Below are 25,467 nucleotides of genomic sequence, written 5' to 3'. Positions count from 1 at the left end.
TACATTCTGAAATTAATGATGTGCCAAATAAAGTTTATGTAAGACACACAGTGATGCAATGTCATGTATTTCTTATTTTATGTATTTGCTTTAGGTTTCTTCAGACTTCTTTATACCTAAAAGTCAATTTAACATTCATGCAAGAACACAAAACCAAACCTACAGCATGACTAGAAGGGGTGACTGCAGAAATTTTTAGACTATCTTGCCAAAATATCTCCAGGGGTGAGTTTATAATGTCAAGTCCAGGCTATGAAAGTTACCAAGGAATGCTAGCATGTAACAGGGCATCCTTTAGAATCGGCAGCTGCATTACAGTGAGTTGTTCAGCCTTCTTCACTTGTAAAATGTATATAGCACGATGGGTATTTCTTCTGCTTCCCTATTTCTTCTGGTCTAATTGACTATTTAATAAGCTTTAACCATTTAACATAACCAAGCTCATGTACACAATAAAAAAGGTTCTCCACATTGCATAAAGCAGTAAGTCTGGACATTCACTTTAACTGCACTTGCAACTATCATTTCCCGTTTCCAGACAATTTACATTCTTCCACCTCACATTCCTTGACCCTGCATCTCAGCACTTTTGACATGGAAACAGCAGTCTCAAATGCTTCTGACTAATCTGCATTATAAGGCAGTTAACCAAGATTGAAACAGTAAACCTTTTATAGGTCAAAACTGAAACTTCGCTTCCAAGTCTCAGAGCAGAGTGTAAAGCGAGTTCATAAAAATCCCTGCTAAATATGTCACTTCATCTGGGCCACATTGGTAGAGATCAACGAAGCAGACTTCTACAAAAAAAGTGGTTGATTCCATCACATTGTAGTCTGGCAAAAGATGTGGGAAATCATTCTGTGGTTATGTGCTAAAAAGAGTTCCACAGCACCAGGAACCTGACCCCAAGTATCTGTGTGCAAAACAATTCAAGAAAGGTCAACTGTAGCAGTGCTATTAATCCTGGTTATTTTCCAACCATATAACCTTGCCCAAATATTCAGCCTGGTAGGTTCACATTAAATAACCAATAATTTAGATGCTGGGAAAGCTACCTGGCAAAGTTCTGCCTCGCTCCTATGAAACAAAGATGAGAACATGTTCCATCTTGTGAATTTAAATACATAATGTAGGAACACACTTTTTTCTTTTTAACAAAAATCACTGTCAGTGAAGAGAAAGAAACACAGGAAAAGAAAAAAAAAATAGTCTTACCCTTCCATTTACTTCACCTCTCCACCAGCCATTGGCACTCATCTTGGTGTAAATTTTGACAACATCCCCTTTCAGTAAGGACAGTTCTCGCATGTCTCGTGCACAAAAGTCATACCTGGCTATGGCAATGCCTATCACCTTCGGGCTCAGCACTGAAAGGAAGCAGATGGTGATATTATTAGGATTGGTTAAATGAAGGCTACCAAACTACTGTAAATAGAAATACTGTAAAGTATAAAACAAGGATTCCACAGCAACATACACTGCCATTCATTTTATGCAAAACATCTGCACTACAAAGATCAAGAAGATTTAAACATAGGTGAATGGTGTAAAAGTTCAAGGGATTTTTCATGATTTTTTGAATAGTCCTCTTTATTTTTAGAAGAGAAATCAAACCAGATGAGCCATAAATAAAATATTCCCCACCCTGAGATGCTAAATACATTTGCAATTACTTTATTATTGTGCTTCATAATAAAACTTGCTGCCAGTTATATGCATCAACATATTTTACAGGTCACTAATTTCTTTCCAAAAGAATTATTAGCATTTACATTTGATTTAACTTTAGACCTCTAATGAAGCAAAACAAACAGAATAAGGTGCTGTTCTTTCAAAAAACAACTCCCAAGTTAAATATTAAAGCACATAAAACTGGAAGCTAACATCAGCATGAGGAAAAAGGTACAGACTTTATACAAGAAATTTCCACGGATCATTTGTCACAATCTGCATTAATATTGACTGATGTAAACAGTCTTTTCAGGAGTTTATTCTGTAAATCATCAATGATTTTTTTCTATAAAATTAAGGTTTAGTAAAATCAACACTTTAAAATTTTAAGATACATCAACATAGAATAATTTTGCCAATGTAAAGCCCAGACATTTTAAACAATAAAAAGCTGTGAAGAATTTTTAAAAAGCAAAAGTGCAAAACACCTCACTTCAAAAACTAACCCTTTCTTCCAAATAGTTTTATAGGAAATTATGTTTTCAATGCTGATGAAGGATGTCCAAACTTGCTAAAGAGCTCCTCAACAATTCCTGTATGAGGACAATGAGAGGAGAGTGGGCATGGCATAACAGACAGAAGACCTTTGACTTGAGCATTTTAGAAAGAACATCTACTCAGCTGCATTTTGCGGTTGGACTATTTGGCTGATGCAATTTTCAGCTTTTTTTCCCCATTTATGCCACTGTTTTCCTATGTAAATCACTGTAGGAGGAGTTCAGAAAAAAGCAAGGCACGCTTCCTTTGAAAGGATTTCAGAGTAATTCATATGATCATGATGGATGACTTGATATAATGTACACAGAATCATGTCTATATTCAGAAGCCTTTCACATTTCTTAGAAACACCCAATGTTCATTAGGAAATGTCTTTAATATTCTAGTTTAGCAATGTCCTCAACAGTGTAACACTAAGAATTCATATTTTGTTGCCTTTAATTTAAATCAGGAACCCAAAACACAGCAAATGAGCTGAGAAATCTTAACAGTTTCAGTTCTGCTTGTGTTTAAGTTTTCTTCTGACTCCACTGGATCATATACATAATAGTATTAAATATCTGAAAATCGTTATATGTTCAAATACTTTCAGCTTAAAGAGAAAACAAACTATTTTAAACTAACAAGGAATACTACATTTAAAATATTATCAGATATATCACAGAAATAGAATGCCTAAAAAACAGTTTTGACAACAGATAATGCCATGGTTTATATCATGTCACTAAAGTTTAGTCCAACACTCCTGACTGTTTATGTAGAGTATGCTTTCAGACACTTGATAAATTATGTAAAATATGTCATAAAACAGAAAATCAGCCTCTCAATTTATTGGTTATATTGATGTTGCAAAAATCTAGGTGATATATTAAGCACATCAAACATGCTTTTTTTCCCCTCTTAGCTCGTCAGATGTAGATGCTACTTGTTTAGATCCTGACATGAATGTAATGTCCTATACCTTATCAGCATTGCAGTAATCAATTTTACAGGGAAAGAGCATATCGTGGGCAGCAATTGTTTTGGAGAAAGGAAAAAGTAAGAGCAGTTACTGATTGGAGGGTCAGTAACCATTCACAGGGGTGTAGCAATATCACTGGCAGATTTTGAGAAGCACTGCAGGATGCAAGGAGTGATTCTGGGGAGCAGGGTATAATTTCAGATTCTAGAAAGAAGATAAAGGGGCAAGGAAAAATTACAGGAAGCAAAGATGAACAAATCTGGGAAAATGGGGGAAAAAAGAACTAAGAAGGGAAGAAATGCATAGTGGAATTATAAAGATGGAAATAGCAAGGAAAATTAGGATAGAGAAGAAAGAGAAACACATAGAGGGGAAAGGAGGACTTTTAACTCTTTTTCAAGTCACAAACCAGAGAGGAAAAGGAGAAAGAAGCAAGAGAAATCAAAACCATATATCTTCAAAAGTCTTGAGGCAGAAAGTATCAGAATTTAGATTAATTTAGAATCCAAGATCCATATTTTCAAATAAAAGTGAAGCTCATGATAGGAAATATATAAAAGGAAGCCAGATGAATGATGGAATACAGGAAAATGACAGTGCTAATTTTGGAAAAAAATATTAACCATATCTCTCTGCTGACATAGTAACAGAAACAACTAGAGTGGAGACTCTAAGCCCTGAATTCCCAATTAATGCTGTCCCAGGATAAATAAAACTTGAGGGAAGACAACACATGGAAAGGACACCTGTACAGATGGGAGAGAGAAGGAGCACTGAGTGAAGGGCAGAACGAGGATAAGGTACAGGAAGGCTGCAGAGAGACAATGGGATTAACAGCAGAGATGGATGGAAAGAAAGGGCCCAACAGGTGAATGAATATGAATGAGAAATTAAAGAGGGAGGGGAGTGAAAGCACTAAAAAAGAAAATAAGCTGCTGAGAAAGCAGTAATAAATTTTTTTTAGGTTCTCCAAGTAGAGAACTAACTGAAATTAGAGCAAGAAATCCAGTGGAGGTGAATAAAACGCACATGCATGAATGAGAAAAATATGCTTTTACTTAATCCAGCCTTTCCTTCTGCAAACAGAAGATGATGACTACAGGAACTATAATCAGCTTTGATTTACACTGGAGTATGTTGGACATTGACAGTGAAATAGATGTGCTGCAAATGAATTTTAATACTAATTTGAGGCACTGATGATGTATTTGAGGTACAAACAACAAAGGTTCCCTGTGATCACAGTAGGCTGGTATAGCTCATATGCTTGAATTCCACAGAGGTCAATGTAGTATTATTAAAGCTGTGAACAGTTGTTTCTCTGTCCTTGTGCTCTGGCCTCCTCATAAATCTGCAGCCATTGCCCCGAGGGCTGCTCCTGTGTATTAGTTTCCATGCTCCTTGAAGCCAAATTTACTTGTACATTTACTCTTTCACCAAACCTCAGTGCTGTGACCCAGGCACTGGCAGCACCTTCAGTAGTGCTTAGCAGTCAGCTTAACCTTCTCCTGTATTACCAGCTACCATATCAGCAGAACTAAGCCAGCTCTGAAGATACTTTTGCAAAAAATACTTGTAATATCATGAAATAAGTATTTGGTCTTTCAATGTAGGCAAATTAGTGGGCTATTTTTAAAAAGAAGGTTTACTATAAACTTATGAAGCAATGCACTCAGAATATAACAGATAGATAAACTTAATTAAGAACTGCAGATCAATATTTTCCTTTAATATTTTATACTTGTGTAACGAAATACTTAAACATTCAATGCCAGACATTGAATTGATACCTATCATTATAGTTATTAATGAATTTTCTGATACAGCAGTTTTTCATAAGAAAAAAAGGAATGTCATTATAATTTGTTGAAACCATATATGGGAATATATGGGAATGTGTGATAGGGTTAAAGTAAGTGAGTCTTGATTGCTGTTCTATCACCAGAGACCACTTCACAATTTTGTTCTCATGGAACAGTTTCAGTAAGAATAGAATTTACAGTCATGTAAATGTACTGGACAGCTGAATCCGAGATGTCCTCTCCTGCCCAAAAGGACAAAAGCTCACAGTATTTACCACGAGCAAAGAGCTAAAACTTAACTCCTTCATGTTGTTTCAAATCAGGTGAGTGTTTCAGGGAGTCCAGCTCCCTGTCTGACCACAAGGCAAACAGCTACACCAAAATGGCTATCATCTTTTCTACAGATGTGTCCTTTTATGAAAGCAAATGTCAGCTGGAAGGGCACCTTCTAGCTTGGATTCTCAGACATTGCTGTGACTACTGAAAGGAAGTATCTGGCCCAAAAATATCTGTATGTAAGGGCATAGAAATGGAAGAAAAAAATGAGGGGAAAAACATCCAAGTGTGATCTACGACATGGAGATTGAAATGCCTGGGGTGAATCAAGAGAGGGGTCATCAGAGATGTTCTCAGCACAAGTAAGCACAGTAAACATTCTACTACTGAGCTGCCACCTACATCCTTTTCCCCTCAGGTGTCACCCTGAAAATTAACCCTTCAGATAATGTTTTCATAGTTTTAGTTACTTTCTCATGAAAGTTCTATAAATGTAAGTTGTTTATCCCATTCCTTCTAAGAAATGTCTTTTGATGGACATTTCTCATGACCAGTGTGCTTGGGAAGGTGGTAACTTAATTATCCAATCCCTGGTCATTGTTGAGCATCTATAAATACCTGAGTCAGAGAATAAAGGGATGGGTTTTTGTTCTGATGCTGAGAGTGGTCATGTGAACCACTGTGTGTCCTTTAGTGACACTCAAGAAACTATGGAAAGCCCCAAGAATCCTTCTCAGAGCACTAAATAATTTGGACAACTTCTGTGGGCGGGTGTAAAACATACTTCCCACTGAGATCCTGATGACTCCATCTGCGTTTGTGCATGCTGGACACCTCCCTTCCCTAGTGCAAATGCCAGCCCCAATCCTGCTCTGCACCACCCAGGCAGTGTCCTCCACCTGGTACACAATGGCAGGCCAGTGTAATGTGAGCAAATGCTGCATTCTCCACATCAGCAGCTCCTTCCATGTGCTCCTCAAAGGCATTCACCTTTCTACTGGCAAAATTCTTCTTAAATTGTCCAGCGGTGCAGTTCACCTCTTTGCAGAACCAGATCTTAGAGATCAGAGCAAGCCATACCCATACTGATGCACTGACTGAGGCTACCAATGGTACTACTTTTAGCATTTTTATGCAGCCTCTTAATTTGAAATGATTGCATCTATTGAAGACAGAGATGGTTAAATGGAAATAAAGAAAACAATATTTAGAAAACAGATGGGGAAAATTAATTAACAATGTTAATGCAGAATTTAAAGAAAGCATTCTCTAAAAAAAAAAACTACTATATTCTAAGATGTTACTGCAGTATGGTTTGCTGCAGCGATGGGACGAATATATTATTTACCAACAAGCAGTGGTATTTCCATGAGATTCTGTGGGATTTCCATGTTTGTGCATTTGAACAAATACATTCAAAATATGTAGCTCATAGGTGTCAACTGCATAGCAAATTAAGAGTCAACTGATCACTGATGGAATCTGCTGCAACTATTGAACTTTGCAACACCTATTCAAACTGCTTATTGCAATAAGCAGTGATAATTCAAAAGTTTAAGAGTTTGATTTTTGTTACACTCCGAGAATAACAAGTGATAACTCAGTTTTTGGAGTCAGAGAAGAGCTGAAGTATTAGATTCGTCCCTTCCCTCACCTGTTGCACACAGAAACAATAGAAGCAAATTTAGAAGAAATATAAAAGCAGAAAAGCAGTACCTGACCAGAAAGGAGTGGAGGAAGGGGGAACAAAGCTGTAGTCTGGAGGAGTTACAAAAGAAAACCCACAGAACAAAGAAGGGGCTTAGAGGAAAAAAAAGAGAAAAAGAGAAAAGCAAAAGAACATTGAAATATTGGCATAAGATTTAAATAATAGTTTTTAAACTACATAATTCATTGATAATAAGGAAACTAAGGTTCTCCACTAAGGATGTCTGCAAGGAAATTGACTGTAATAACTAGAAAATTTGGATCTATGATTTAATTTTGAACAACTGCATTTTTCAAAGAGTGAAGTAGGAAGAAGTCACCCATTTAGTGTTTCAGAGAATTGTAACTGCAGCCTAATATTTTCAGATTTAACAAAAGTTTTTTTAATTCTTTGTGTGTCCCACTTCTTACCATTACAAAAGCAAGAACTCATGCATACATAAATCGTCTTGAGCCCAGCAACACTATTCACATGCCTTTAATTAGGATATAGTCTAAGTTGGAGTCAACTCCATATTTATGGCATGGAAAAAAAGTATGCATTCTGCTCTGTTAATCATTAACATCAGTAAGAATTCCACAGCTAAACTACATCCTCTAAGGCCCAAACAGTAATGCTCGTATTTGCAGTTTCCCCAACTTGCAAAAAACCCCTTGAGCAAGCAAAAAAATGCCTAAGCTCAGCCTAGGCAGAATCAGCACATCATCCTAAGCCCCTATAGCAGCTTCACTGGGTGAAAGCCACAGGTGGTTTTGCTCTGTTATCAACAAAGCTAGGGGCAATGTACTTTTAAATGCAAAAATTAGATAAAATTAACTAGAATTGCTTCAAATGAAACTACAGCTTATTGACCTGTTCTCACATTTTGTCCCTCTTTTGAAGAGGCAATAAAGATATATAGTGTGCATGTCTAAGAAAGCTGGGATCTTTGCTCCTAGTTGTGATTTGGAAAGGTACATCCATCTCAACTGGATAAATGATACTGCAGCCTCTAAATTATAGCTTATAATATCTGTAATTAATGAACAAGAATTTTCCTTCAAAAAGTAGCAGGGAACTTCTATTTATCACTTACAGCTACTTCTCTGAATTTATTCTTCCGATTGCACATGAAACACAGTAATTTTGCTTCAAAATGGTACTTGCAGGAATGATGACTAGAACGATTTTAAGCATGAATCCATGGTGGTAATGGTAATGGTACAGTTTTGTGCATCTTACCTGGATGACAATAGATACATTTGTGATGAGGAAACTACAAGCATAAATAAAATAAGGAGGACTGATACTGTATTTTAGCATTCATAAACCTTGGGTTTAGAAATTTTTTTAAAAATCCCACAACACAAACCAACAGCATTTTAGGTTAGTGTCTCATAGGACAAGAAAACCATGCTCCAGGGCCTCTTTCACTCTGGAAACTCTCTTCTGATCCTTCACAGTTATGATGCTTTCTCCACCTCTAACACTGAATGGACTATCTGGGATGCATGAGGGGCTCCTTTATACTGCAGACAGTAACCCCAAGCGACAGCTCTGTGGGGAATTGTGCTACACAAACCAAAAGGGCCACTTGACTCAAAAGCAGTGCAAGCAGTGCCCATTCTTATAGAAAAATACCTGTCTTTTTTTCTCCAGAAGCCCAATGGGCAGAGTGGAACAACAGCCCACAGGAACACACCCAGGTTAGGTGCTATATGGGAGGTGGCTGGTCCTCAACTGAGCAGACTTTTCCTGATTTTTCTCTCTGATATAGCTGGAGGTTTGGTTTTCTGTGTCAAATTCTGAACAAGTAAACCTATGTGGGCAGGGAAATCCTACTAGATTTCTACAGATAACTGATCTGTTTTGATGATATGGTGTTGGTGTTGGCTTCTAAGAAGAAAGGCTGAATTCTTTTGATACCCTAAGGGTTGGGATGATATTTGTTTTGTTTTACTTTACTAAGAGACACCTTTACACAGTTAATGTATTAAGAATAAGTAAGGATGTCATAACTAGTAAATAACCTACTCCTAGTTAACCAACGAAGAAAAACACCACTCAAGTAGGACTTGGCTTCATGATTTACGTTACTTTAAAATCTAAATTTCATAAAGATTCAAATTTCTCAGCATGATTGTGCTCTGCATCAGCAAAACAGAATAAAGTGCCATTATTTTACTCCAGAGAATAATGTCCACTTTTCTTCCCTTTTTGCCTCTGTTTCATTAACTGGTTAATCATTCCTGTAATCTAATGTAAGAATTTGTATTTTTCTGTGCAGGAGATCAAAATTTGAACATACTGTGTGTGTCTATAAATGCCCAAGACTGAAAAATTAAGAAGAGAGAATATACCATTTTCCAAAAACATATTCCCAGTTAACTTGAATATCTATACAGACAAAAGTAAATATCTGACAGCTTTTACAACCACATTAAAAGTGCACAATGAATATGAGAACAACAGCAGTGACATCTGCAAGACAAGGAGACTGAAAATCAAAATTCTAACCCAAGTGGAAAGGCAAAATATCTATCCCACTAAAGTAGAGATTTTTATTCTAAAAATCAATGATAGATGCTGAAGCAAGAATCAAATTCCCTGAAAATTCAAGTTACAAGATGACTTATTATTATTAATATTAGAAATTACAAGCTAAATTAAATACCAGTTTTTCTTTTCCCATGTGGGTAAATGACAACATAACAAATAGCAAAAAAAAAAAAAAATTAACATACTTCTTTCTCACTCTTTTCTAGGAAGTCAAGTCAATTCAGTATTGCCACTCAATTTCTCCACAGCTCAAAGACCTTGGCAGCAGAAAATGACAAAACTCTGTCAAAGTCTGCACTGGTTCAACTTACGTTTTTTAGAAATACTTTTGCCACTTATTCTGTCACTTATATATCCTAAAGATCAGCTGTTTTGAAAAAAAAAGCTGATGTCTTTTCTAAAGATGGCTTCATTAAAATATCCAGATATGTGAATAGTATAGAGAAAAACACTGCATTAAACCCAAATCCTTCTTTAAATCAGCTTCAGACTGTCAAAGACCATTGCATTCACCGGATTCTGCCCCGTGCTGAGCAATTGCAAAATTGAAAAAATATGGGGAAGTGCCCCTCTGTGTCTTCAGCTACTTTGTCTGGCTTTCTTCCACCAACTGCTCTTCTTGCACTTGGATTATGTGGGAAGAGATCAAAAAAATCAGCTGTGTGGTGGTCCTCACTGAGAACTGTGAGTAAACTCCCTGTCCAATTGCTTCCCCACATGACTTATTTGCTTCCACTACTAAACCAAACTGCAGCCTGAAGTTTCCCAAATTCTAAATTCAGCCCAGCAGGGTTCACACAGCCTAGATATATGGCTTTTCTTACTTACATCAGCTTGGTAAAACGAACAACACAGCTTGAAAACCAAGCAGTGACCCATAGATGGACTGTTAATCATGGCTACTTTGGTTAAACAAACAAAACAAAACAAACAAGGAAAAGACCAACAAATAAATCACCACATTCATGGGGGACACAATTTACTGTCCAATCCATTAAAGGAAGTGTCATTCAGAGTCAATCTAGATAAAGAAGCAGAATTATGGAAATCTATTTGATTTTACATGAGGAGTTTGGGAATTGAAAGGTTTTTCAGAGCAGTTCAGTCTAAGACAAAGCCTGCAGCTTCCAGCAGGACAGTTTGTAGCATCAAAGGGCTGAGTTACTGTAGCAGAGATGCACTTCCTCAACCCCCTGACTAAAATGAGAGCATCCCCCAGTCATTTCTCTTGCTGTCAAACATACTGCCTAAAAGAACTTGTAAAATAAGACGTTTTCTTTTGTATGATGACTGAAGTTAATGAGGATGCACCATAAACCTTGTATCCTGTAAAGCAGGAAATTATTGAGCTCTTGCAGAGTTAGAAGTTGGTGGACAGTATAGATACAGTCTAACTGGCCTAAGAAAAAAAGAGAAAACAAGCTAGTTCTGCTCACAGTCAATAATAACTCAAACAAATGCAAAGTAAATCAAACAGGACATGTCTTCTCAACAATTAAAGCCTCAGCACTGTGCAGAGACAAGGGATGAGGAAAGCATAAGAGATGGCAAGAGGAAGAGAGAACACAGGGAAACCACAAGCTAAAGGGAGAGGAAAGGACAGGGCAGAGAAATTCACCAGGAATGGACATGAACAGCACAGAGAGGAGACAAGTGACAGAAGCCCTGGGAAGCATGGGAGAAGAACAGAAATGGAAAGAAGATGAATTGGGAGGTAGAGGCAGTAAATGTAATTCCCAGAGACACACTGGTTTCTTACAATCATTTGCCCTAAATTATCTTCACTTTAATTAGGAGAGGAGGAAAGCCTCCAAAGTTACAGAAATGTTATGGAACAGAGGCAAGCAAGTAAACAAAAGCTCACAAACACAGCAAATGAAAGTAACAAAGCCATCTTCATCAGAAAGACTAGAATGGACTTTTTGGGCTTTTACAGCTGTCTTCATATTGTTAAAATCCCCATTAATTTTTATTTTCCTCTTATTATCTGTTACAGTACAAAGATGCAGCCAATGACTGCAAAACAGCAAATCTAATATTTGCTCTTTGACAGAAACATTATATATTTTCCAGAGGCCAGCCATGTGGTAGGTTTTATCATTAACATTGAACCTCCGCATATCCTAAGAATTGTGCTAACTTCCACTTAAATGTAATAGCTTAAATAAAGGACAGCATATGCATAGCAAGCCTTCTCAGTTTATTTCTAAACTTCACAACATTTTAACTTTTTAACTGTGCTATTTACATTTCACAGTAGTTCATTAACTTTCAGAAGTTTACTAAGGGAACTCTAATAAACATTCAATGTTAAAAAACATTCATAAAAAGAATTATGATACAGTAAATCTAATTTTTTTTTACACAATTATTTGGTATTACTGAGATGCTACTTCATAGGGCTATGCTAAAAGACTGATTTATTTAAATTCCTTTTTAAGGATTAGGAATTGTCACAGATATTAACACTTGTAGCTGCACGTATGCAAATTTCTTAAGAAACTAGGCAAGATGCAGTTTAATCTCTCACCAGCATGTCTAATAGACTTCTTGAATATCGGGGAGATTTTAAGTTTGGCAGCAAGACAAGCTTGCTAGACATGTTTATAAATCTCCTGGCAGATCTGAATCTGCTTAGCTTCAAAAAATCCTAGCTAAAAGCATTGCCATAGTAATTGGTTATATGTCAAAAATGGAAGATGAAGATGCTCCAAGTACCTTGTCCTCTTAAGATATATATGTATATATACACACATATATATGACAGATACATACCATACATATACATATATATACAAAAATTTATAATCCTCACCATTGCCACCTGTTCTGTTACTCCTCTGTCCCACTGAGTTTTCAGATTCTTTGTATGGAAATTGAAGCGTAGTATCCAAACTTCGAAAACCTTCTTTGAGAGAATGGTGCTTGTAGTATTCTACGAGTTCCTTTCAGAAAGGAAAAACCATTTCATTGGAAATTTAAATCACAGCAGCATTCTGGTGTACAGCCAATGACAGTTTTATTATGCAAGTAACCTTATTTTGTAACACATCCCATTGAACATGCTTATTTTTTAAACTATAAAGTACCCTAAAAATTGACAGCTTTTCATATTGCCACTTAAAAAATTTAAACAAAACAAACAAAAAAAAGACACCCCAAAATCAGCTAAGTAGAATCTTTTTGTCAGAATCAACATTTGCTGCTCCTTTAAGTCAGGCTGAGGATGTCTTTGCTCTTCTGGAGTCAGGAAGAAGACAAGGTCAGCTGCTTGCTAAGGATGAAGCCATAACTGTCTCTGTTTTATCAAATATCTTTTGCAATGATAAATTATGTTTATCTACAAATGTATTTGGAAGTACACAGATCTAAAATAAAGCACATGGCTTGTAAGTTAACAGCAACTTAATGTGCAGATACTCAGACGACATAGAACTTCCAAGGCAGGGCAGGCTTGGGGGGTGTCAGTGCACACTCACTGAAAAAATCAGCATTTCACATTCTCCTTGTATCCAATCCAAAAATTTCACCATCTCTGTGTATGTTCATTTATGTAAGCATTTATAGCTATACACAGGAATATTTTACATATATATATGCAAAAATTCATATATGTAAATATAAAAGAATAGCTGAAATAGTTTAGGTAACCAAGAATACAAGTTACTCAAATTCCTACTCTAAAGAAGGCAACAGCCATCAAAATTCTGACAGCTCATGCTATTCCTTTGCAATCTTCAACCCCTGCCATTGTCTGTTACATTTGAATTAGCCCTAAAAATGTCAGTAACACATAATTTGTACACAGAGCTCGAATAAGATTAAAAGTGACCAGACAATTCAAAGCAAATGTCAAACTTCAATTGATCCATTCAAATATGAGATTTCACTCTTCAGAAATGCATGCCCAAAGCAATGTATTTAGTGTAAACCCTTCAGTCCATTCCACTTATATTTAGATTTCCAAAATCAGAGTTGACTAAGCCAAGTTTAGGTCAAAATTAGGAGATCATACTGTGTTTAATCCTTTCCTTAAAAAAAAAAAACAAAAAAAAAACCAAACACCCCCCCCCCAAAAAAAACAAGCAAACAAACCAAAGGAAACAAAAAAAACAAACCAAAACAAACCAGCACCAAAAAAAGCTACCAAAATGTTTAGCCCATAATAGCCTATATCAGTGATACTAAGAACTCTTTGAGCTTTGCTGTTTGATATCAGCACATCATACAAACTAGAATGTCAGCAATGAAATTTACTCCCATATCATCACTGTATATCCAGACATTAAATTACCAAGGCAATACTGTGTGTGATTTTCAAGTAAGTAGCATTCAAATTAGGATATCTGGATAAATGGAAAATAATTAGTATGAAACTTTTGTTATCTTTTTGCACAGTTTAAGTCTGTAAGAATTACGTTGTTTGGTAAAAGTAATTGGAATTCCAAATGGGCAGATGCCATTTGTTGGCAAAATAAGTAAAATGGTTTTAAACTGACGAAAAAGAAAAATATCACTTCATGTCACAGATTCAGTTACTTTTAAAGCTCAGGTTTTAATTCCATTCTTCCATGAAAACAGTTGACTGACAACTGGCCTCTAAAACATGAATTGCACAAATCACAGTAGCAAGCTTACAAACAGATGAGTAAGGTAAGCAGTCTGTGCCAGAACGGATGGGGCTCCTCAGGAGCCTGTAATATTACCCTGATCCACAGCAGCAGCTGAACTGACCTCTCACTGCACCCTGCTTTACACACTCAGCACATTTTAATTATTCTGGTGAAAGTTTTCAAATGTACTATGAAAAGTAGACACAAGGTCTTCTGCTTTTTTTCCTTCCAAAGCAGTAGAAAATGCTGTGCCACTGCAGATCACTACTTAACGTTTCCATGGATGCTGCCTTTGTCTCTCTTCTGCTCCCACTTCTACTAAGACTACTTTTGTTCCTCTTTTCTTTCAGACACTGTTACTTTTTCCTCTTGCATCTATCCAGAACAAAGCAGTTGTTCCACAGCACATACAAACACCACACTATCACTTGTGTATTTAACTCTCAAGGACAGAATTCATAGTACTCTAAATCTGTGTTATAAAATAATTCTTTCCTACTTGAATGTTAGCAAGGCTAAGTTGGTAGCAGTGAGGTCCTTATACTAGAAATTTCTTCCGTCCTCTCAATTCAATGTATATTCTTTTTGCTCATTTTTCATCCAACTTTGTCCTTCATTTATATTTCATTTCTGCTCTACTTTGGAACCTGCACCAGTGCATTAAACTGCTTCACTGCCATAAGAAGACACCTGGCAGCATGGGACTCCAGCTGCCATATTTCACCAAGATCAGTTTCCAACAAATCATTTGTAGTGTTCACAGACTAAACACTGCCTTCTCGTGTATGGAAGCAACACCATGATTTCTGCTGCTAAACAATGAAAAGATCTCAGGGTCCCCAGCCCTTAAACTAAACAAATCATTGGCTTATAAGTGTGAAATGAAGATAAGAGCACAAAAATAGTTTTGTGCATTCTTCATCAAGAAATTTGTTTTTCCTGTTCTAATGAGCACTTACAGATTATCATTTCATCTCTCCCCACTTCTAGGATGCTCTTGTTTTACTGCGTATCAGTGGTTAAACTAAAATAATTTCTAAGACTTCCTGGTTTTAAAGCTTCTCCCTGCTCTTGTTTTGTATTATCCTTCATTTTTATTTAGCATTTTCACATACTTGAGTATGCATGCAGGAAGGCTGATGCATAAATTTTAAACCAACTGATTCCGAAATACCAAGACTTCCAAAGACATCAAATTCTCCTTTCCAGATTCAGCCTAACTCCATAGTAGTCTGATGCATGGGATTCAAATTCCTCCTCTCTTCCACTTCACTACAAGGGACACAGTCCAGTCCTATCAATAAATATGTAGTTTTAAGCACATAAAATTATCACTTAGAGCTAAAACCATAAATATAAAAAATTATCCTATTAGCAGGAGTGGACACAATTAAAATCTTTCACTCTCATAGCTCTGTGGAATTTCACAAACCAAAGTAGCTCTTTGTAACAGAAACAACTACAAAGAAAATCTCACAGTGTTAAAAAGCTAATCAATGCTTACCATTAAATTTTTAAATTTTCTGTTTTCTGCAATGTGGAAAAAGCCATCTCTTGTTAAAATCTTGATGTGTTTCACTTCGTTATTGTACCTGTGGGCAATGAATAACTTATGAATATAAATGTGTTTTTAATCAGACACAATCAATAATTACCTGAGGGCATTCCCCTAGAACACCACACACATAAATTCTTAAGACAAAATGTATATCTGTGCCAAAATAAAGTTGACATCTAATCTACCAAACATATTTATTAAAGTACAGCTAAAGAAGTGACCTGTAATCAGAAAAAAAGTCACAGCTAACTGCTTATTCTAATTGGGAATTCCCATGTACTTCCCGCTTTTATATTCATATTGATAAACAACATGAACGCAAACAATAATTTGCACAAAATGTATAAACCCACATTTTACTGAGTCTGGGATGCAAAGGGCTCTGAGTTTTCTCCAAAGTCAATGAAACAGGCCACACTGTACTGTAAACAATGCTTACTCTTCTCCAACATATTCCACCATTATTTTTGTGGCCCAAATTTGCTACTTCAACATTATAAAGCCATTGCTTCTTTCCTACTCTAAATCCTGGGTATTTTTTGACAGCAACTTCAGTTTTCCTATATTGACTCTCTTAAAGGCTGCATATATAATATGCATTTATATGATTCCATAATTTATATAATTATTATATATTATATAAAATATACATATATAGTATATAAATTATAATTATATACTACATAATTATATATTGAAATTCTATAATGGAAATAGCGGTTTATTTTCCGTATTTATTTCAAATACTATCTAGAAAAAATGGGAACAGGTAAATTTTCTTGAGGAGTTCTTATTTCACTTCCACTTACTTAATACTAATTGCATATTCTCCTGATTCTTTGGTCCTGTGCCGCACCAGGTAAGTGCTATTCACTCTGTTGATTAGTTCACTTTCTGCTTGCAATCGTTCCATTGCTCCTGCAAACCTGTATTAAGGAAAATAAAAACTGCCTGTGATTTTTTCCAAAGGTCTATTAAATATGCAATAGAGAATGAAAATATTCTACATATCACAGAGCCCAAAAATACATCCATTGCAACTGAATGCCACTTCCAGATTTCTGAATGTAGAATAAAACATGAAAAAATTCTATGGTTGGGGGTTGTGGAATTCTTAATTAGAAAAGTACTGTTACGCTTGTTGAATACAATATCTGCTAAGAAAAGCACTTGAGCCCAAGCATTAGCTGAATGACTACTGGCTTGAAAAGTTCATAAAACCAACTGGTTTATCTGAATAATTTGCTTCAAGTAAAACAATACAACAAAATGGTCTAGAATCTTTGAACCTCCGTCAGTTCTAGGAAGATTTATTGCAGCAGAATGGAGAATCAGCCTCCAGACACAGATCAGGTCAACAAAAGACCTATATGAAAATTTGATACTTACACAAAACAGTATTTTATTTGGTTTCATAATTATGCATAACCTCTAAAGGCTAAAGTGCAACGGGTATATCCAATATCCAGAGGAAAAAAAAGATAAATCAGCCAAAATCATTCAAATTTGAAAAAGCTGATGCTAAGTGTTGAAAGCTAAGACAAATAAATCACTGATAAGCAGATTTGTGCCCTTGCTCTGCCTTGTGGTTTGCACAGGACATCATGAGAGGCTGTCAGCAGACATTCAATTGCAAAAACAGAGGTTAAACTGTTAATTGGGAAAGTGACCTAGTTTCCAGGGAAATTATGCTTATCATTTTACAAATGTGTCACCACTACAGACCACCACTATGTTAAATTTCACACCAATACATCACAACCAATTAGAACAGCGCTTTAAGTAAAAAAATTATTATTTATTAAAAATCCATAGAAGATAAAGACTAATACTAGTATGATGCTTTCTTCTAACAAAATTATAAATAGACCAAATGTTAGAAATTAATTCAAAAGACCAATTTTAAATAATAAACATTTTACTAGAACTATGAAAAGTCAGTACTTGTTTAGATGTGATCCTAATTTCACTTTTGGCAAGTTAAGAGGAAGTCAGAACTCATGTCTAAATGACAAAGCATAAAACCAGTGAAATAACACAAGTGATGCCTCTGCTCTCTCAGAATCACCGTGTCTTTTCAGAGTTGTGGGAAATAGTTCACACACTTCATAAACCCCAGAGCAGCAGTGGTTGCAGTTTTGATACACCATCTTTTTCAGAGTCATCAAGGTTAGAAGGGACCTTCAAGATTCATCTAGTCCAACCAACAACCTTGCACCATCATAGACATCCTTAAACCATATCCCCAGGTGCAACTTGTATCTCACCAGTTTCAATGCTGGTGGGGGTTTTCAAGGAAATGCAGAATTACTCATGATACAAGATGTATTTAACATTATTCCTTTCCTTATTCAGTCAACAGGTATACTTCCATGCTTATTATAATCATCTCTTATTGCTCTATTTCAGACATCTGGGACAAAGGCTGTAGAGCCACGGACTTGTAAACAAAACATCAAAATCGTTAAGCACTTTATTAGATCACAAATGCTTTTAGGCAACACATGGTATTGCTTTCCAAAACCATTACACAATGTCTTCTGAAGCCTAGAAAGGTTAAACCACTATAATTTAAATTGTAGTAAACACAGTTGCTTTCTGCGACTGCTTCTTTCAAAGATTCTTGTAAGACAAGACAGAGACTTACCACAGCTGTGAAGAGTAGTCTACTGGCTTAGGAACCTAGGATATCAAAAGATGCCAAGAATGAGGATCAAGATTTTTTTTCTAAAAATCAGAAATTATATTGATCTAACTATCAATACTGAGATGATCTAATTTGTCTACAGGTCTATTTTCTTTAAAGGAAGTTATAATAAAGGACAAATTCCATATCATTCTGAAAAAGGTACAGAATATTTTAAGCTCTTTTCTTCTGTGACAGTTTGTTTTGGGTATTTTTACTTCACAGAAATGTTCAATGCTTTTCTGACATTGCTCATATTCAAATTTCATACACAAAATAGCTCAATGTTCTGTATTGCAGAAAAGTATCACTAAAATATGCAACCAATTTACAGTAATGTGTAAAATTTGTTTCACGTATTCAGGACTGCATGGCCTTAGTCTACTGAGAAATATGGTCTATAATCTTCAGAGAGACCTGACAATACTCCACAACTTGTATCATACAGCATCATTCATTCCTTTGTATTTGACTTGGGTAACTGTTATACTGTATCTTGCTAAGCATGTCATTTGATTCTGAAATTAAATTTAAAAATTAAGCAAACTGCAATCAGCTTGCAAAACAGGTATCATATGTACACAAACATTTGCACAGATAATGTTTATTCATGCACAAAATGCACAGCATAGAAATTCCTATGAAAATGAGCATTTCATCTTGATCATCTCCCATTAGTGTGTGATAAGTTGGTATTACCCCACTCTTCTAAATGTGTGAAATGCACAGTGCTGAAAAATGGATTTTAGTGAAAGGTTAACATAAACCTCACACACTTATAACTTAAGGTCACGTATTCTTAGGTAAGCAAACACGTTTTGTTTTTTCTTCCTTCAAGTAAAACAAATGAATGTTTTATTTTCTGGACTCTAATAAGGAAGAAATTACAGTACCATTCTTCTCACAAGTTTTATTCATGATCTATGGAATGTCACCAAAAGAGACTTCCAGAAACAAATCAAGTCAGGAAAATATTATTATAAAAGCCTATAAACTTAAATTGATTGAAATTTAATCAATTGTAACTCCCACTATCTTGACCTCAGTTATCAACCAAGATCTCTATCAAGTCTCTAGACTTGACCTTGAAATAAACTTCAATGTGGAACACATTGAAGTTCTTCTCTGTGATAAAACCAGGCTCACATGTTTGGCTTGTGCAGTAGTAAATCTAAACAGGTATTAAACAGACTAGTCCTTGAGAGAGAAAAAGGAAACATGCATTATTCCCAAATAGTGTAGACAAAGGGCTCTTTTGACAGCAGCATCTTCAGTGCTGGCAGCATGTGAACCCCTCAGGAGTGCAGGGCACCTAAGAGAGCCAGGAGTCACCCTGGCAGCAGCACTGGCTTTTCACATCCCTGCAGATGCTGATGGTGTTAGGCAGCTCTGCTTCCAATGGGGAAACTTGGCAAAAAGTTAACCAATTATGAATATGGTGACAAACAATTCCTAAGAGAAATGTTTTAGTGAATCAACTAAAAGATGCATTTCAAGGCCACAATTTCAAAAATTACAGTTTTCACATGTTGCAAGATATTTTTAAATATTTTGAATTTGTCGAGTAGTGCTACTAAACTGGAAAGGATATAAAGGATCAAAGATGGTTTAAGTCCATCCTCCAGAGCAGTTAAATAATAGATGTTCAGTTGCTTTTGTAAATTTTGAATGGACAAATATATTTATATAACAAGCGTTGTTCACTGGCATGAAGAAGGATAAAATCAAATGTTATTCCAGAAGCTCTTGGCTCATACTGTGCTATGTATCCAATGCCTCTACAGAAATTAGAAAAATGGAGGAAAGCTAGGAAAAAACAGATATTACTCATATAGTGCATAAAATGTCTGCTGACATATACTACTTATTTTGAAGGGGAAAAATTGTTTATAGGTACATCTGTGAAAAGTCTGGAATATAGATATTCTGGAGCTCAGCAGTTTTTCATTCAATATTCATTCCTAAAGTCTTCTGATATATGGATTTTATGCTGTTTCTGGGCATTTTTATATCAGATGGTTGTAAAGACTGTTAGACTTAATAATAACAGTAAAAGTTATAGCATGTTTAAAACCCAATTGATGTTTCAGTATCTTTAACTGCATCATTTATCATAATAAGATGTTTCTATTTCATCCTTCCAAGTTAACAGTGCTGAAGCATCTATTTATCTTTTTGTTCTGATCATGACACCAGTTGGTAACATTTCATGAATAGTATTTATTCATCCTGCAAAACTGTGTTATTTTCAATACTCCTGTAAATAGTGTATTTTAAATTTAGAATAAAGCTTTACCATTAGAAAAAGACGTCAACAACATCCCAGCAGCATTTTTCCTAACTTCAGCTATTTCACTGTCAGTGCTTTTAAAGTATATTGGTGATTCCTAAAAATGCTGCTACAGTTGCAGTCAATGACACTACACAATGACTGATGGGGTCACTGACAGTGACACCATGGAATAGGAAATCCACCCTTGAACAATAAGCAAGAGGTGGGAAATTTAATAAGAAAAGGGTGGAGGGATGAAAGCTAAATTCACACAACAATTTCATCTTTATTTCAGATTTGTTCTCTCACTCAATATAACACAACTTTTACCTACAAATAGTCTGTGCGTTCCTCTTCAAGTGAAATCGTGGTAATACAGGGTATTAAAGATGTCTTATGGTATTTAGGATCTTTAGGATCTCATGTATACTTGTTCTGAAACTAAGGCACAATAAGCCCCAAAGACATATCAAAATGCAGCTACTAAGAGCTGATTCCACCTACTTATAAAAGTCATTGAAGTGGCATATCTTGATTGCTGTAACAAAAGCAATTCTACTAATAAGTCAGACTGTTGAGAATCAGATTAAAGTAAGTGATAACAGCCTTAAAGCAAAGTAAGGAATAGGATTCATTACTGGGTTTATGGGTTTTTATCAATTAACCTCAACAAAGCCAGTAATCTGATGCACAGTGTTACAGAGGGTAGAGAAGGAACAAGTATATAGTATATTAATGCATCATCACATCTGTACATAAAACTCTTGAGTACATATTATAAAATTACTTTCACAAACTTTTCTAGATTGAGAAGATTTTTGTGTGAAAAAAGACAGGTAAGAACCTAAAGAAAAAAGAAACTATCAAGTGTCAGAATTCAAAGTTATATATTAGTTTTATAATTTTTAAACTTATACTTAGGCTGTAATCCATCTCTCTAACCCAAGGGACTGGGGAATAGCCACAGCACTCTTACCTTCCTGCTGGGGAAGGAAGAAAGTGCACTTGCACATAAAATGTATTTGATCTACACTCTGGAAACTCTTCAGACAGTTCAATTTATTAATAAATTTTATTAAAAAGTTCAACCTGCTTATCAAACTTGTTTTCTTGACATGTCCTACTTACCTCCAATAACTGAAAGTATTAGAACACTCTCCTTTAAGCAATACTGAACCCACCATGAAAGCACCAAGGAACTAAAAACAATATAATTTTTTAAGGTAAGATTTATCTAGGCAGTTTCCTGTAAGGTGGCAAACAGAACTAAATAATTGTACTCACACATGGGCTAGGTTTTACTGCATCACTAGGGAAGAATCCAAGCTCTCCTGTTGTTAGATTTCTTCCCTAAAAAAAAAAATTCCATTTTTGAGACATAATTGGGTTAACAGTAAATAATAATATACAGCCAGGGATTTAGGACAACAAATATATCCAAGAGTCTTTAAAATAAAATGCTGTTCTAATAAAGTGCTGCTCAATATTTTCATGGGTTTTGTTGTTGTTTAGTTGGGATTTTAATATAATTGAGTAAACATAACTGATAGATCTGAAAGCTCTGAGAGATGACAGGCAAGAAGGGAGTTCAGAGACTGGGATGTGATTCCCAGTTCTGTCAATGTTTGTCAGTGTCTGATATCTTCATTAATGTTAATTATCCCCTTTCAAGTTACTTCCTCAGCTGGCATTCTACAGAAAGCTACCACCCTGCAACCTTGCAGATCCCCAAAATGACTACACCTGAGAGACCAAACAGCAGTGGGAATTCAGAGCTAGTGATCCAACAGCCAATTCAGACACTAACCATTTCCATAAGTGATGCACACCAATGGAAATCGATGGGGCAGGGGAATACTAACAGAATTGAAGCTGACTCCCTGACTGTGACATACTGACATGCTGTAGATGCATCCACACAACTGGGAAACCAGGGGCAGAAATGCATCCAGCGCAGCCTAAACTTAGCCCTTTCTGCAACACAACTGCTGCCCTCTCAAAGTGGCATGACCACAAATTTAAACTCCAGCTTCTAAGCACCAAAAGTGACTTGACCATCACAAATCATGCATCAGCAGCTCACACACAGTTCAACACCAACCAAGTTCTCCTGAAGAACACCTTAAAAACATCCTTTTATTCTTAGTAATATTAGGCAGTGAACACACATTTCAGAGTAGAACAGAGCACATACCTAAATTCCTGAACAAAGATTCACAAAATGAAGGCATCAAAATGTGTATTTAGGCAAACAAATGTTTTAATTTAACTGTTAGTTTAAAAGCACGTAAATACTTAACCTTCATTAAACGTAATATATTGACTGTAAAAATATTCCCAGCATCTGAAAATGAGATTAGGCATGAGAACTTTACAAGCATTTTTTTATTTTTTACGGTATACCTGCAAAACAAAAATAATAAAAAGGGAAAACTTCTTATAAACATGCATGAAATTTCTTCAGTTCTGTTTCTGTAACACTAAAAGTGTAATTCTACCGCAATACCACCACAGAGAACAGAACTCAGAAAATTCAATAGAGTGGAGCTGAATGTAAAAAATAACAAGGGTTTATGAAAAAATAAAAACAGTCTTTGATTGGTGCTATTCTAAGCACAACAAGTGAGTGCATCATTCTCCATAGGAGACCACTATGCAATTTATCACACACAGCAGCTACCACCTTAACCAAAAATACAGAGATATGCAGAGGCAGCAGAGGAGAGGGAAAAGTACATAGGCAGTATTTAAGCTAAAAGTGCTTGATACCAGTAATATTTAAAAAAATAATTATGCACAAACAATTGACAATCTTTGAACCTGTATTCCGCAAAGCTTCCTTACCCCCTTTCACATCATCTGCTTGAATACAGGTTACACTTTGTATCCATATATTCTATTTACTTCTGAAACAAATCCCTCTCAAGTAGACCTAATTTTAAGCAGAGCTGTGAAACAGTCTGCCATCCAATGATACTTATTTTCAATACTAATCATACCTGAATAGCAAGTGGTACTACACTCAATTAGACCAGCCACTGAACAAAACATACTAATGTCTATCAAGACATGTTTGACTACACTTCAGCTATAGCTCAAGCACTGCTTAGTAACTTGTATTATTATTTTGATGTGTTGTAAAGAATGAAAAAGTTTTACCTAAACCAGACATACTTCTCTATTACAATTACTTGAATTTTTAAATGGTCAACTTAGAAAACCATTGTAATATTAGTCTGGTGGGTCAGCTGTAAATTACCCTAAAAGGCCTCTTGAATAGTTAAAGATTTTAATGTAAATTGCATTTTGCACTTTCTTAATATGCATTTTGAAATGAAGATGTCATTAAAAGACCCAGAAAAATCTGTATTAAGCAGTCTGTGACAAGAGAGAAAGAAAAAAATCCTGAATGATGCTAATGGAGATGACAATTTCCATTAGGATTCAAATCTATTACTAAGGCTTCTAGGGAAAAGCCTCACACACTTTCTGGTTTCTGCTAGTTAAACACAATGAGATTCTAGCTAAATTCTTTAGCATGATAATCACAAACAACCTCTAAGACAATTTCCAGTAAATTGAGTTGACAGATGTGTATGAACATGGCAATAGAATCAATCCCACATGGTAGCAGTAATTTTGGCTTGTACTAATTGTATTAGTCAGATGATTACCTTCTAGCCAGCCCTAAGTCCCGAGCTGGTTTAAATGCTTCTCCAGATCAGAACTCTAGACCTTGCAGAACCAAGTCCTACATACAAAACTACAGAGGCCAAACTCTGTCATTTGAAAAGATTTATTTGTAGTGATGCAAAATATCCATAGTCTGCTAAGTAACAGGTAACTGTTGACTAAGAAACAGGTTGAGGGGTTTTGGAGGGGAGTGGGTTTGTTTTTTAGGTTTGGAGGGTTTTTTGGGAGGGGGTATGGTGGTCTGGTTACACCTATTTATATATTTTTTCAATAGATAAAGTAATTCTATTGTTTATTACTTCCCCCCATTAAATGTTCAGGATGATACAGTGACATAGGAAGAGTTCACTGATCCAGTCCCGAAGAGTTTGGAGAAGATACCATCCTAACTGTATCCAGAAAAACAAAAGGCACAAGACAATGTATGACTTAACTCATGAAATAGACCAGACAGTTTTTATATTATATTCATTATCTTATTATAGCTTAAAAAAAACCAAAACAAAACAAAACCAGGAAGATAACACAGGAACAACAATTCAAGAAGATAAATATTTTCCACTTGTTGTTCTATTAATCTCCTAGTTCTTCTATTTAGTTCTATTTCCATGTATGCAACAATACAAACAATTAAGAAAGCAATCAAGAAAAATGAGACACACTTGAATGCATTTACCATTTAAGTGAATGCAAGTCAGCATTTTCAATATTTGTAGTTCTCATTTAAGAAGAAATTTTAGTAACAAAAATAGTGATGTGAATCATGTGACAGCAAATTTTGTCATCAATAGAATATACTTTTCCCATGTATATACAAAATCCCTATCCTTAACTGACTTGAGCCAGCATCAAATAGTTTAGGTTCTACAGAGCTATTTCTCTCCCCTATAAATCTAATTTTCTAATTTTCACTTACTGGGTTTTGTCAACACAGCTTTTACTTATGTTATGTTAGAGACCCAGACACCGAAAATTCAAAACTTTGCTTTTTGTGCCAAACACTCCCCTTAACTCTTATAATAGGATTGCCACCTATGTCATGTCCCTGCAGATTTATTCAGTGGGACTTTTACTTTGAGGTTGCAAGACTGAAGATTTACACCATATAGGAACTACTGGCAATTTAAAAGC

At 35.6% G+C, this 25,467-nt stretch overlaps 1 protein-coding gene across 3 annotated transcripts in view; it reads right to left on the bottom strand.

Annotated features, from left to right (window-relative positions):
* Window positions 1-25,467, bottom strand: part of VAV3 (vav guanine nucleotide exchange factor 3) — a 153,974-nt gene that overhangs the window by 3,005 nt on the left and 125,502 nt on the right. For all 3 annotated transcript variants that reach the window (XM_005520924.3, XM_014250905.2, XM_088060523.1), the window contains 6 exons: window positions 21,928-21,993; window positions 18,333-18,367; window positions 16,495-16,611; window positions 15,632-15,719; window positions 12,330-12,459; window positions 1,216-1,367 (listed from right to left, as the gene is read on the bottom strand). In XM_005520924.3, the coding sequence (XP_005520981.1) occupies window positions 1,216-1,367; window positions 12,330-12,459; window positions 15,632-15,719; window positions 16,495-16,611; window positions 18,333-18,367; window positions 21,928-21,993 (588 nt within the window). The remainder of the gene's footprint in view (window positions 1-1,215; window positions 1,368-12,329; window positions 12,460-15,631; window positions 15,720-16,494; window positions 16,612-18,332; window positions 18,368-21,927; window positions 21,994-25,467) is intronic.

The sequence above is a fragment of the Pseudopodoces humilis genome, chromosome 10, assembly GCF_049639895.1.
Source record: "Pseudopodoces humilis isolate 2021_Gansu_Grassland_sample_001 chromosome 10, ASM4963989v1, whole genome shotgun sequence".
In the NCBI taxonomy this organism is placed as follows: Eukaryota; Metazoa; Chordata; class Aves; order Passeriformes; family Paridae; genus Pseudopodoces; species Pseudopodoces humilis.
The sequence above is the reverse complement of the archived record's forward strand: the minus strand, read 5'-3'. Positions and strand labels throughout refer to the sequence as shown.